This window comes from Oncorhynchus mykiss, chromosome 23 (assembly GCF_013265735.2).
Source record: "Oncorhynchus mykiss isolate Arlee chromosome 23, USDA_OmykA_1.1, whole genome shotgun sequence".
NCBI classification, from domain to species: Eukaryota; Metazoa; Chordata; class Actinopteri; order Salmoniformes; family Salmonidae; genus Oncorhynchus; species Oncorhynchus mykiss.
Window position 1 is genome coordinate 20,807,606 of NC_048587.1, and position 13,909 is coordinate 20,821,514.

The 13,909-nt window shown below is 48.8% G+C and overlaps 1 protein-coding gene across 2 annotated transcripts; it reads right to left on the minus strand.

Moving 5' to 3' along the window:
- Positions 1-2,531: 2,531 nt before the first annotated feature.
- On the minus strand, positions 2,532-7,540 carry si:dkey-191g9.7 (GRIN2-like protein). Of its 2 annotated transcripts, none has more exons than XM_021580463.2 (2): positions 7,356-7,540; positions 2,532-5,324 (listed from the first exon to the last, which is right to left on the minus strand). In XM_021580463.2, exon 2 carries the CDS (start codon positions 5,142-5,144, stop codon positions 3,852-3,854), a length of 1,293 nt encoding a protein of 430 aa, XP_021436138.2. In that variant the 5' UTR covers positions 5,145-5,324; positions 7,356-7,540; the 3' UTR covers positions 2,532-3,851. The 2 variants fall into 2 exon arrangements, with proteins under 2 accessions (XP_021436138.2, XP_021436137.2); XM_021580462.2 differs by having other exon boundaries at positions 2,532-5,435.
- Positions 7,541-13,909: the final 6,369 nt, after the last annotated feature.

Genomic DNA, 13,909 nt, shown 5'->3' on the forward strand with positions numbered 1-13,909 from the left:
ACAAATACCTAGGTGTGCTAGACTGTAAACTCTCCTTGCAGACTCATATTAAACATCTCTAATCCAAAATTAAATCTAGAATCGGCTTCCTATTTCACAACAAAGCCTCCTTCACTCACACCGTCAAACATACCCTCGTAAAACTGACTATCCTACCGATCCTCAACTTCGGCGATGTCATTTACAAAATAGCCTCCAACACTCTACTCAGCAAACTGTATGCAGACTATAACAGTGCCATCCTTTTTGTCACCAAAGCCCCATAAACCACCCACCACTGCGACCTGTATCCTCTCGTCGGCTGGCCCTCGCTACATATTCGTCGCCAGGCCCACTGGCTCCAGGTCATCTATGTCTTTGCAAGATAAAGCTCCACCTTATCTCAGCTCACTGGTCACGATAACAACACCCACCCGTAGCACGCGGTCCAGCAGGTATATCTCGCTGGTCATCCCCAAAGCCAACACCTCCTTTGGGTGCCTTTCCTTCCAGTTCTCTGCTGCCAATGACTGGAACGAATTGCAAAAATCGCTGAAGTTGGAGACATATCTCCCTCACTAACTTTAAACATCAGCTATCTGAGCAGCTAACCGATCGCTGCACCTGTACAGCCATCTGTAAATAGCCCATCCAATCTACCTACCGCATCCCCATATTTTTTTTATTTACTTTTTGCTCCTTTGCACACCAGTATTTCTTACTTGCACATCATCTGCACATCTATCACTCCAGTGTTAATTTGCTAAATTGTCATTACTTCGCTACTACGGCCTATTCATTGCCTTGCCTTCTCACGCCATTTGCACACACTGTACATTGACTTTTTTCTATTGTGTTATTGACTGTACGTTTGTTTGTTCCATGTGTAACTCTGTGTTGTTGTTTGTGTCGCACTGCTTTGCTTTATCTTGGCCAGGTCGCAGTTGTGAATGAGAACTTGTTCTCAACTAGACTACCTGGTTGAATAAAAGTGAAATAAAACATTTCATTAAACACACCTTGCAGTTTCATTTAAAGGGGCAATCTCCATTAGTACATCCATTTTTTTTTACTTTTAAATTAATTAGATACATTCCAAAAGATACAGTAAGCTTGTTTTACTCTCTTGATTATAAACAAAAACTCGCCTCAGAACATGGTTACATTTCTCAAGCTCTCAACTGCAGGTTGAACCTTTCGTAGGGGAAAAATATTTATCATTTTGTGAATTATCCGCTCCAGTGATGTTGTTTTTGAGCTTTACCGCAAGGTAGACAATGAGACAAAACATATTTGAATTCTTTGTAGGGACTGAATTACAGTGTGGCATTCTAAATACCTGACATTAGTGTCACCAGAGGTTCGTTTAACCTCAGTAATAAAAAGGAGTGAAACAGTTTCCTAGATGCTTCAATTCAGACTTCATCTAAGAGATATTATCTGGGACATACACTTTATTAGGTAACACCACCCCGTTCACGAAAATGGATCACTTCTTCAGGCAGTGAGTCACGTGGCCGTGGCTTGTTGTATAAATCTGGCAGACAGGTATCGAGGCATTCAGTTACTGTTCGATTTAATGTTAGAATGGGCAAAACCAGTGCCCTAAGCGACTTTGAGCGTGGTATTTTACACACGACAGTGTCTAGGGTTTACCGAGAATGGTACGACGAACAAAGAACATCCAGTCAGCGGCAGACCTGTGGTCGAAAACAGCTCATTGATGAGAGAGGTCGAAGGAGAATGGCAAGAATGGTGCAGGCTAACAGGCGTGCCACAAACGGCGCAGTACAACAGTGTTGTGCAGAACCGCATCTCGGGAACGCACAAGTCATCAAGAAGCTCCAGTGGGCACGCGATCACCAACACTGGACAATTGAAGAGTTGAAAAACATTGCCTGGAACATGACAGTGAGTTCAGTTAACTTGAGGGGCCTGCGCAGTTCCCAGACAGCAACCCTATAGAGCATCTTTGGGATGAGATGGAGCGGGCTGTTCGCAGCATGAGTGTACCGTCGTCCAATCTGCAGCAACTGCATGATGCCATCACATCAGCATGGACCAACATCCCTGTGGAAAGTTTACAACACCTTGTATATTGCCCCGAAGAATTCAGGCTGCTCTGGAGGCAAAGGGGGAGGACGTCAACCTGGTACTAGATAGGTGTACCTAATAAACTGGTTATGTCCTAATATACATCAGTGGAGGCTGCTGTTGGGAGGACGGCTCATAATAATGGCTGGAATGGAGTGAATGGAATGGTAGCAAACACGTTTGATACCATTCCATTAACTCCATTCCAGACAATATTTTGAGCCGTCCTCCCAACAGGAGCCTCCACTGATATACATACATAACCAGTAATACAGGTTTCTAAAGACCTGATAACAGCAGTCATATTCTACTGATAAGGACTGCTATTAACGTATCATCACGCCCTCCACTACAAACCCAACACTGATGAACAGCCTGTGCTATGACCTGAAACGGCAATATATGATAAAGGAATTGTATTCAAATTATACTATAAAGAACAAAAGAGCCCTTTAATGCCAAGCTTGGTAATTATTTAATACACAAGAATAACTTTCTTAAACATTATATTACTGATTTAATGATAAAACAGTTATTCCTGCATTGTAGCAACAGTAAAAGCTACTTTAAATCTGGTTATAATTGATTGAGCAAAATCTCTTTCAAACGCAATATGGAAGTGACATACTTGAAAGGTTTATGAAACTGACCGGCTAGTTGTAACTCATCCATTTTACAAAAGGCCTACCAATGCAGCACATTTTTATGGCACAGTAAATTGCTAAGATTCTGTTACAGTGGTGATAGTTAACCTTTAACCCTCTGGTTAGATACAGTACATGACTAAAACATTGGCTGTGGTTTTGAGACAATCATCATGCAGAACATGTAACACATTAGATCCGTTACCCATAATGTTTTTGAGACATATTAAAGTACTGGGTCAAATGCAATAAATGTTCATATGACAATGTTGAAAAATTGAAAGAAAGTATTATTCACAAATAGGCTATTTGGCCTTTTGTTATGTGCATTAATATATTGAATGATATCTGATGAGATTTTTCAGCTTTCTTGATCAACGCTTTCCAGTCTGTTAACCCTTTCTCTATGTCACGGTATTCTCCGCTGCATCACAGTGTTGGATGAATCATCTGAGATCACAGAATTTGAGGTTAGTTAAAGACTTATTTTATATGCCAGTAGAATGAAGTACTGCTAAATCAGGTGTGCGATAACTTCTCTATATTTTCAATGTGAATATGGGGCAGTAGAAATAATGTGAAAAGAAATGCAAAAAAACGAAAACTATTGCATGCTTCAAACATTCACACAGAATTTGATTAAATCCTAGCATTAGAAATGAGAAAGATAGACATATATTTCCAGCCATAGTGATTAGAAGTCTAGGGTGTATTGATGCTTTCTTTTCCCACTCTGTGTTGTTAATAACTTTTAGCTTGTCTGTTTACAGAAACCCCTAGTTATTCCCCCCTAGTAAATAAATCAACTCTAAATGATAAAGAAATAATTGTATCCCTTTGTTTGACTGTTGTGGCAGCACTCCGTTCTATCACTGGGCATCTATGCTGATGATGAAGGTACAATTACGAATGAATTCCATCCAAATACAACCTTTCACTCTCTGTCCATTCACCTCTTTTATCAATATGATGGTAGGTTCTTGTACACATGCCAATATTCTGACTGACACACAGATGATCTTATTCACTATGTGAGGCTGGTCACACTGTCTCTGGTGTTTTGGGGTCACATTTGATGCATAATAAAGCTGCTGCCAACTTGACCACTAAGCACAGTGTTCAGGTCTCCCCCCGTCAGTCCACAGCCGTGCTGGAGCTTGCGCAGCAGGCTGGGGTCCTGATTGAGCCCATCACCCCGCCCCTCTTCTTCCTGTCGCCAGCGCCAATACTGCTCTTCCTGGACGTGGCCGTATCCTGGCAGGACAGGTTAGCAGCGCGGCCAGCCGTCTCCTTGATCTGCAGCTCCAGGTGCTTTTGGATGGCCAGACCAAGCTCCTCAGGGTCCACAGACGCCCCGTACACCTCCCACGTCATCCCTTCCGCGTCCCACTTCACCTCCTTCACTGGGGACTTCTGGGATGTATCCGTCTCATTCCCGCTCTCGTTCTCATTCTCGTTCCTGTTCTTCTCCACCAGGCAGACCTGGGGGAACACATGGGCCAGGCATGCCTCGTGGATCTTCCCAGTCTGCACCCCCACGTCCCTGAGCTCCCTGTGGGATGTCATAGTCCCTGTGTCCCTGGTGGCTCTATTGTTGCTGCTAGGACAACTATTCTCCTGCTGCTGCAGGGCTCCACTAGGAGGCAGAGTGTTGGCCCAGGAGCAGTTGAGGTTGCAATTGAGGTTGCAGCATTGCAGCAGGCGCTTGGCATCCAGTCCTGTCTCACTGCCAGAGGACATGAGACAAGGGAGGGAGATGAGGGTAGGCGCCAGGTGAGGTGGCAGCACCCTCTGGTCCCTGAACTTAGCTTCGGTGCCTGGAAAGCGTGGCATCAACTGGGCAGTGGCGAGGATGGGCTGGGGGTGGCAGTACGCCGCAAACGTGTCCTCCAACGCCCCGTGGTGATGGACAAAAGTGCAGTAGCAGATGGCCTCCTCACATGAATGTTGTTGTTGGGTCTCATCGCCGACCTCAGCGGCTGTGTTAGAGGGGCCAGGGGCACCGACCCTGACACTCCCGGCCTGAGGCTGCTGTGTGGGGCTGCCTCCTCTACCATTTCCCCCTCTGCCGGTGGTGTTGACAGTGTTGCAGTTCTGGACCTGCATGGGCTGCTTGCAGGCAAACCTGGAGAAGGCCTGAGGAGAGGCATCCTGGAAAAGGTAGTCTCTCCCTGGATACAAGGGGCAGCTGGTCTCACTGCGGGGTGGGGGGGCAGAGACCTCCCTGAGCATGTGGAGGGTATGTGAGTGACTCCTCTGGACAGGCAACCTGGACAGATCCAGTCCTCTCAGGTCTTTCTGGGATGATGACGAGGGGTAAGGCTCCTGGCTCTCTCCGAAGGCTGATAACATGTCCCCGCTGGCTTGGTGACCATGGCTGGTGATGCCCTCTTCATGGTGATGGGCTGTGTATGATGACTCAGCCATACTGTGAGGGCGAACAGTAGTCCTGGGGTCCACATGTTGTTGGATGGTGTGCTGGACAGCCTGAGTAGGCCCCTGGCTGTCATTCTTTCTGTCTCTGTTAGAGCATGGAGCTGTATGCTCACTGGAGCTCCTCCTGAGTTCCTCCTGCCTCAGGGGACCTGTCAGCCCATCTGTGGAGCTCTGGGAGAGGGGTAAAAAGGGGTCGGTAAAGAGAGCAGAGTCAAGGGAAACACTGCCCTCTGGTGGGTATAACTCAGACACAGGATGCCCACTCTCTGCCATGGGAAAGCCCTGGAACACAATGGAAATTAACAGAGCATCAACAATATGGCTCAGGGATATAAGCTCTTATTGTATGATAAGGAAAGCTAACACAGTTTATGCATGAGGACGCCCTGATGAAACCAGTCATCTGGTACCATGCTAATTGCTTCATTATGAGATGAGTCATCATCCTGCTGGGAGTAGTCTAGTGTAATGCCAGACTTGACAGCTAGAATTTCACAGTGTTTTTTTTTCTTCATTTTTATAATTGAAGTTGAGTCTAGTCCCAAGTGTTTTCACAGTGTTAGTGTAGTTGTTTTGTTGATTTACAAGAGAGACACAGACACGACCATTTGGTCTCTGCAGCTTAAACGTTAAGGCCTTGATTATCTCTTGTACACAGATTGTGGTGCCAGCCTAAACCAGAGGGTCATTGGTTTTGTCCACTACAGAAGGGGGCATGCCATGAGCAAACTGGTCAGGTATCTCTCACTCACAGTGGCAGAGATTAGGCCGTTCAGATTAGGTCTGGATCAGCCCCTCACTGATCCATAAGATTACAAGAGAAATACAGGATTGTCTATGTCTTCTTTGAGAGCATTAGGGGGTGTCTTCAATGTAGGCTCTCTAAAGCTTTGGTAGTGGGATGTGTTAACTTGTGACATGGCGTGATGATACGATGTCGGCTAGAGTGCTGCACCTCAATCACAAAACCTTTAACTTTTAAGTCAAATACCCTGAAATGATATACACACAATACAGAAATGATCATGTACCTTCTATGGGCTTTTGAAAAATATGCATTTAATTGTCCATTGATGTCTTGTTATTCTACTTTACATATGAGGCCTCTAGGGGCAGTTTAAAAAGCATCACCAATGAGTCTGCTCTACCCTTGGAGCCAAATGGCTCTCCATCCCACCCCAGTCCCATGGTACACCTCCTCGTTATTTACATGTAGGGTCTCTGTTAGGGGCTCTACAGGCTGAATATGAATATTATAATGAATAATGAATATCTGTTACAGTCTTTTTGGGGATAACATGCAGGATAGTGTTAGTCTCATGTTAGTCTCTGTGCATTATTCAGTGTATTTATTGAAGGAATCTGTGTTGACAGCTCACAAGCTGAATGTCTTCGCAGTGAATTACAACATATGTAAATCGTATTGTCTACAGACAAGACAAACCCATTCAATTCAATGTTTACAATGTTGACAGGCAACAGCAAACGCTCAAGTCATTTAATGTTGTGCAATGAAATCACTGTATGGCCTGGTGTCAGTGGGCAAAGTGTTAGCATGCCTTTCTTTAATATTGTCTGACTAGCCACATGTTCCTCACAGCTAACAAGCTGCTGCTGATCCGAAGCACGGAGTTGTCTCTCTCCTATAAATTGGCTACATCTAAGCTGGTTTGAACCAAAGGTCACTTCTGACAATAGACAGATCAGGCAGATGATATGCCATAAAGTGTAGGAACATGCGACCAGTCAGTGAAAAATAATGGCGTGCTAACACTTTGCCCGCTGACACTAGAACAAAACACCTGATCTGTGGTAGTCTGAAAATAGAGATGTGAGAAGTCAATTTAATGAATTAGTGGCCTTTTTTATTTTTACAGTAATGCTTCTCTTTACAATAACATTTCAGAATATACCTCCTCACACAACGCAACAAATTGATATTCCTTCTGCTATGCTATACAAACATCTAAATAATAACAATGCCTCAACTATCTGAACTTTGTATGAGACTAGGGACAGCTTGTGACTGACTGCATGTATTGACTCACTCAGGGGCCTACATCAATCCACCCCCCCACCCTACACACACATGCATGCAGTACATAAACACGCGCACACATGCAAGCCACGCATGCACACACACCCACACACAGAGATTTAACCATTTCATCCTGAAAAGTCTCTGTTGTAACCCCTGCTTACCTTTCAGGAAGAATATGAGATCCGTGCCTTATGTTCCTTTTCTCTCCTCCTCCTCTCCCTCTCTTTCTCAATCACTCAGTGTCAGAGTCCAGTTATCCCCCAGGATCCCCGGAGAACCCCTGTTAGTCCAGGATGTTGGAAAGGAAAAGGAAAGCGCTTCTCCTTCCCTCACATCCACAGGTGACTCCCCCCCCCCCCCCCTCTCGCCACGCACCATCCACAGCGCCCTCCCTTCGACTAGTCTCCTCCTCTTCCTTCTCCCTCCCTCTATCCTGGCTGTGAACAAGATGGAGGAAACCTTGAGATAATCCTCTCTTTCATCTGATTACAAATGAGAGACTGCGAATCTTTAAATCCCTTTCCAGGAGACAGGGGTAGTGTGTGTGCGAATGTGTGTGTGTCTATATGTGTGTGTGTGTGTGTGTGTGTGTGTGAGACGTTGTTAGAGATGGGTGGTGGTGGTTGTTTGGCTTTGTGTGTGGTGTACAGGGGGATGGTAGATAGGACTAGGGGATTGGATGGAGAGGGGGAGGGAGAATGATAATGAGGAGATGCACAGATAGTCAGGCAGACAGCGTCATTGTCACTCCGTCCACCTGGGAGAAAAAAATGAGACAGAAAAATGCATGAATGGATGTTATCGAATAGAAGGTTTCACAGCGAAAAAACAGCCACCCCTCACACAGACAGTCAGCCTCTGTCTCTCTCGCATCCTCTTCTCTCTCTCTCTCTCTCTCTCTCTCTCTGTCTCTCTCCCTCCCACTCATCCTCCTCTCTCTGTCTCTCTCTCACACACACACACACGTGCACACCCACGCACACACACATTGTTTTGACTCCTACCTCACCTACTCCTTTACACACTCCCCATCAATCTCGCCCACTCTCCATCACTCTGTCCCTGTTGCTATGGAAACTGCAATACTCAATGGGACTCTGATGAATGTTCATTTTCTATGTTACTGTGAGGCGACAGACAGCAAAACATGGCAGGCGGGAAACGACAGTGCTCATGGTTGTCAAGTAACAAGAGAACAATGTGATTTTATGTCAATTTTTTGTGCATGGATGTCACATGCCATGGTATGTCCGTGTTTTGCATGACAATTAATTAAAAAGCAGGAATGTAATTTGCTTGAAAAGTCACATTAAAATGGAAAGTAATGGGAGTATAAAACAGTATTTATTGTAGTTCATAAGGCTATGTCACGACTTCCGCCGAAGTTGGCTCCCCTGCCTGTTCGGGTGGTGCTCGGCGGTCGTCGTCACCCTCCTACTAGCCGCTACCGATCCCTTTTTCGTTTGTCTGTTGGTTTTGTCTTATTAGTTTGATGTTGGCGTGACCGTTTTTTGCCGGAGAATAAATTACGATTTACCAACCCTGCACCACTCCTAGTAGGCTGTGACAGAATCCTGCACCGGAACATGGAATCAGCAGGAGAAGCCGCATCTCCTCTCCCATCATGGAGGAATGGGAGCGTTCTCCATAGGATTGGTTCAGCCATGGACCAAATGATGGAGAGGATGGATCGATGGGAGAGGAGTGGCCTTCCCACCTCATCTTCAGCATGCCCTCCTCCAGCACCTCCTGTTCCTGCTACCGCATCTGGCTCCGGGGCTCTTTGGCTGACGCTCCCACAGGAGTATGATGGAACGGCGGCTGGTGCCAGGGTTTCCTTCTACAACTGGAACTGTACCTGGCTACCGTGCGTCCTGTTCCCTCTGGAGAGGAGAGCGTGAGCGCCCTCGTCTCCTGTTTGACTGGGTGAGCTCTCGAGTGGGCCAACGCAGTGTGGAATGGTCCGGACTCGGCGAGGGATCATTACCCCGAGTTCACCTGCCGATTCCGAGCTGTGTTTGACCACCCACCAGAGGGTCGTGCGGCGGGTGAACGGCTGTTCCACCTGCGTCAGGAGACGAGGAGCGTGCAGGCCTTTGCCCTGGAGTTCAGGACCTTGGCCGTAGGAGCAGGGTGGAACGACAGGGCCATGATAGATCATTTCCGATGCAGTCTCAGGGAGGACGTCCGCAGGGAGCTAGTACACCACCCTCACACTGGATGAACTCATTGACATGGCTATCCGTCTCGACAACCTGCTGGCTGCCCGCGGGCGTTCGGATGAGGTCCTGTCGTTTCCACTTCCCAGCCCTCCTGCCCCTATCCCTATGGAGTTAGGAGGGGCGGCTTCGAGGGGGACCGGAGGAGGAGTGTCCTCCTTCACCAGTTGTGGTCGGCGAGGGCACACGGCCGACTGGTGCTGGAGAAACTCGTCTGGGAGTCGGGAGGGCAGGCGGAGCACTACTCGATCACCCCAGGTGAGTAAGCACCAGACTCACCCAGAGCTTCCTGTCGGTCATATATATGTGTTAACTTCTTTCCCTGGGTTTCTTCCCTCTCTACAGCATAAGGCGCTAGTCGATTCAGGCGCAGCAGGGAATTTCATGGATAGTGGGCTTGCGTTAAGGCTAGGGATTCCCCTGGTGTCGTTAGACCTATCTTTCCCCGTGCACTCCTTAGATAGCCGACCATTAGGGTCAGGAGTAGTTAGGGAGGCTACGGTGCCGCTGGACATGGTAATGCAGGGGGGTCATAAGGAGCAGATTAGTCTGTTCCTTATAGATTCACCTGCGTTTCCAGTGGTGTTGGGAATTCCGTGGCTAGCTCAACACAACCCGGTGATTTCCTGGCGACAGGGGGCTCTTAAGGGGTGGTCAGAGGAGTGTTCAGGCAGGTGTATAGGAGTTGCCGTTGGTGCGACTACGGTGGAGAGTCCAGACCAGGTTTCCACCGTGCGCATTCCCTCTGAATATGCCGATTTGGCTATCACCTTCAGTAAAAAGAGGGCGACCCAATTACCACCCCATTGTTGAGAGGACTGTGCAATAAACCTTCTGGAGAACGCTGCACTTCCTAGGAGTCACGTGTATCCATTGTCCCAGGAGGAGACAGTAGTGATGGAAACATATGTTGCTGAATCGCTGGGACAGGGGATGGAGGTCTGCATCCGTGCATTGATTATAGAGGCCTAAATTCCATCACAGTGGGGTTTAGTTACCCACTACCTCTCATCGCTACGGCGGTGGAATCATTTCACGGGGCGCGCTTCTTCACAAAACTGGACCTGAGGAGTGTGTATAATCTGGTACGTATCCGGGGAGGAGATGAGTGGAAAACCGCATTTAGTACTACATCTGGTCATTATGAGTACCGTGTCATGCCATATGGATTGAAGAATGCTCCAGCCGTCTTCCAATCCTTCGTAGATGAGATTCTCCGAGACCTGCTCTTGCAGGGAGTGGTAGTGTACATCGATGACATCTTGATCTATTCTGCCACACGCTCGGCACATGTGTCTCTGGTGCGTAAGGTACTTGGGCGACTGCTGGAGCATGACCTGTATTGCAAGGCGGAGAAATGTGAGTTTTTCAAACAGGCCGTTTCCTTCCTGGGTTATCATATTTCCACCTCCGGTTTGGTGATGGAGGATGACCGCGTTACAGTCGTGCGTAATTGGCCGACTCCGACTATGGTGAAAGAAGTGCAGCGGTTTTTAGGGTTTGCCAATTACTACCGGAGGTTTATCCAGGGTTTTGGTCAGGTGGCTGCTCCCATCACCTCACTGCTGAACGGAGGACCGGTGCGCTTGCGTTGGTCAGCAGAGGCGGACAGAGCTTTCAGTCGTTTGAAGGAGCTGTTCACCAATGCGCCCGTGTTGGCGCATCCGGACCCCTCTTTAGCGTTCATAGTGTAGGTGGATGCGTCCGAGGCGGGGGTCGGGGCCGTGCTGTCCCAGCGCTCGGCGTGCCACCCAAGCTCCGCCCTTGTGCCTTCTTTTCGAGAAAGCTCAGTCCAGCGGAGCGAAACTATGGCGTGGGGGACCGGGAGTTGTTAGCTGTAGTCAAGGCTCTGAAGGTGTGGAGACATTGGCTTGAGGGGGCGAGACACCCTTTTCTCATCTGGACTGACCATCGTAATCTCGAGTATATCCGGGCAGCGAGGAGACTAAATCCACGTCAAGCTAGATGGGCCATGTTTTTCACCAGGTTTCGGTCCTTTGACCCAACTCCCTTCCTTCCACCTTCATGTCTCGTGGCACCGGTAGTATGGGAGGTGGACGTGGAGATAGAGAGGGCCTCACGGTTAGAGCCGGCCCCCCCTAACTGTCCAACTCAGTACGTGCCAAGGGGGGTCCGGGATAAGCTGATCCTTTGGGCTCATACTCTCCCCTCCTCGGGTCATCCTGGCATCGAGAGGACAGTGCGGAGTCTTAGAGGGAGATACTGGTGGCCCACGCTGGCTAAGGACGTGAGATTTGATGTCTCCTCCTGCTCAGTGTGCGCTCAGAGCAAGGCTCCTCGGCACTTGCCTAGAGGGAAGTTACAACCCCTCCCCGTTCCACAACGGCCGTGGACACACTTATCGGTGGACTTTCTTACCGACCTTCCCCCGTACCAGGGAAGTACTACAATCCTGGTCGTTGTGGATCGGTTTTCTAAGTCCTGTCGTCTCATCCCGTTGCCCGGTCTCCCTATGGCCCTACAGACTGCGGAGGCCTTGTTTACCCATGTCTTCCGGCACTATGGGGTGCCTGAGGACATTGTATCTGATCGGGGTCCCCAATTCACGTCCAGAGTGTGGAGGGCGTTTATGGAGAGACTGGGGGTGTCGGTCAGCTTAACCTCAGGTTTTCACCCCGAGAGTAATGAGCAGGTGGAGTGCGTAAACCAGGATGTGGGCAGGTTTCTGCGGTCCTATTGCCGGGACCGGCCTGGTGAGTGGGCAAGGTATGTTCCTTGGGCTGAGCTCGCTCAGAACTCCCTACGCCACTCCTCAACTAACTTGTCCCCTTTTGAGTGTGTGTTAGGTTACCAGCCGGTCCTGGCCCCATGGCATCAGAGCCAGACCGAGGCTCCTGCGGTTGAGGAATGGGTACAGCGCTCCAAGGACACCTGGAAAGCCGTCCAGGACTCGCTAAGGTTAGCGGGAGAACGGCAGAAGAGGAGCGTTGACCAGCACTGCAGTGAGGCCCCCGTGTTTGCACCGAGGGACAGGGTCTGGCTCTCGACCCGAAACCTGCCCCTCCGCCTGCCCTGTCGGAAGCTGGGGCCGCAGTGTGTGGGGCCGTTCAAAGTCCTGAGGAGAATAAACGAGGTGTGTTACAGGTTACAACTTCCTAGGTATTACCGTATTAACCCCTCGTTTCATGTGTCTCTCCTCAGGCCGGTGGTGGCTGGTCCCCTGCAAGAAGGTGAGGTGCCTGAGGTCCCTCCGCCCCCTCTGGACATCGAGGGGTCCCCGGCGTACACGGTTCGTGGCATTCTGGATTCGAGACGCCGGGTGGGGGGCTTACAGTACCTCGTGGACTGGGAGGGGTACGGTCCGGAGGAGAGATGCTGGGTTCCGGTGGGGGACATTTTGGACCCTTCTCTCCTGAGAGATTTCCACCGCTTCCACCCGGATCGCCCGGCGCCTTGTCCTCCGGGTCCTCCGGGGGGGGGGGGGGGGGGGGGGGGGGGGGGGGGGGGGGGTACTGTCACGACTTCCGCCGAAGTTAGCTCCCCTGCCTGTTCGGGCGGTGCTCGGCGGTCGTCGTCACCGTCCTACTAGCCGCTACCGATCCCTTTTCGTTTGTCTGTTGGTTTTGTCTTATTAGTTTCACCTGTGTGTATTTTGGTTTAATTAGCTTCCCTATATGTAGTAGTTTGACCCGCCCTTGTTTTGTGCGGGATTGTTTTTTTTAACTCTGTTGGTTGTGGTTTCATGTTTGTATTCTCCGGACTGTTTGGTCCTGTGTTTGGGCTGGTCTGTTTTATGCGCCCTGTATGTTGGCGTGACCGTTTTCTGCCGATAATAAATTAAGATTTACTGAACCCTGCTCTCTGCGCCTGATTCCAACCCACCACACCTAGTAGGCTGTGACAGGCTATGGGTAGAAGTTGCCCTTAAGCACAGATCTAGGATCAGCTTACCCTTCCCAAATCAAACCTTAACCATTAGGGGGAACAATGAACAATGAATGAGGCCTACAGTAAAGGACCACTCCTCACCGCAGTAACAGGTGGAAAATAAAAACAGACAGGGGGTTTGAGTGTAAGACAGAAAATGTCTGATCAAACAAAAGGCAGTCATAACAAAGCCTGTCAGACATATCACATTTCTTGTTTGGGTTATTGTAATTGTACATCTGTAGAAGCTCAAATGGAAGAATGATATGTATCTGGCAGAAGGAACACAAGTAACCTTTGATCTGGGTAATTAGCGGTTCTTAGTGCATACTGCTATGATGAAAATCTTTTTTTTGCATTGTTAACCGAGGTGAGGGGAGGGGTTGTGTGTGATTGGATGGGCTACACTTGTGCGTCGGTATTTCAAGTACAGGGGTTGGGATTGTTGTAGTAGAAGTTCTGGGAGGAGGGGAGGGAGGTTGAGTTAGTATTAGGAGCAAAAGTCTCATTACGGCAGACTGAACATCTGGAGAAGGGCAGTACCAGGGATAGACGTGTGGGGATTAAAGGTTAGATTTCAAAGAGAGAGTCAGCGAGGGATGGAGGTT

Bases quoted from the DNA above. Each gene is read 5' to 3' on its own strand.
- si:dkey-191g9.7 (XM_021580462.2), bottom strand. From the start codon at position 5,426: ATGGCAGAGAGTGGGCATCCTGTGTCTGAGTTATACCCACCAGAGGGC.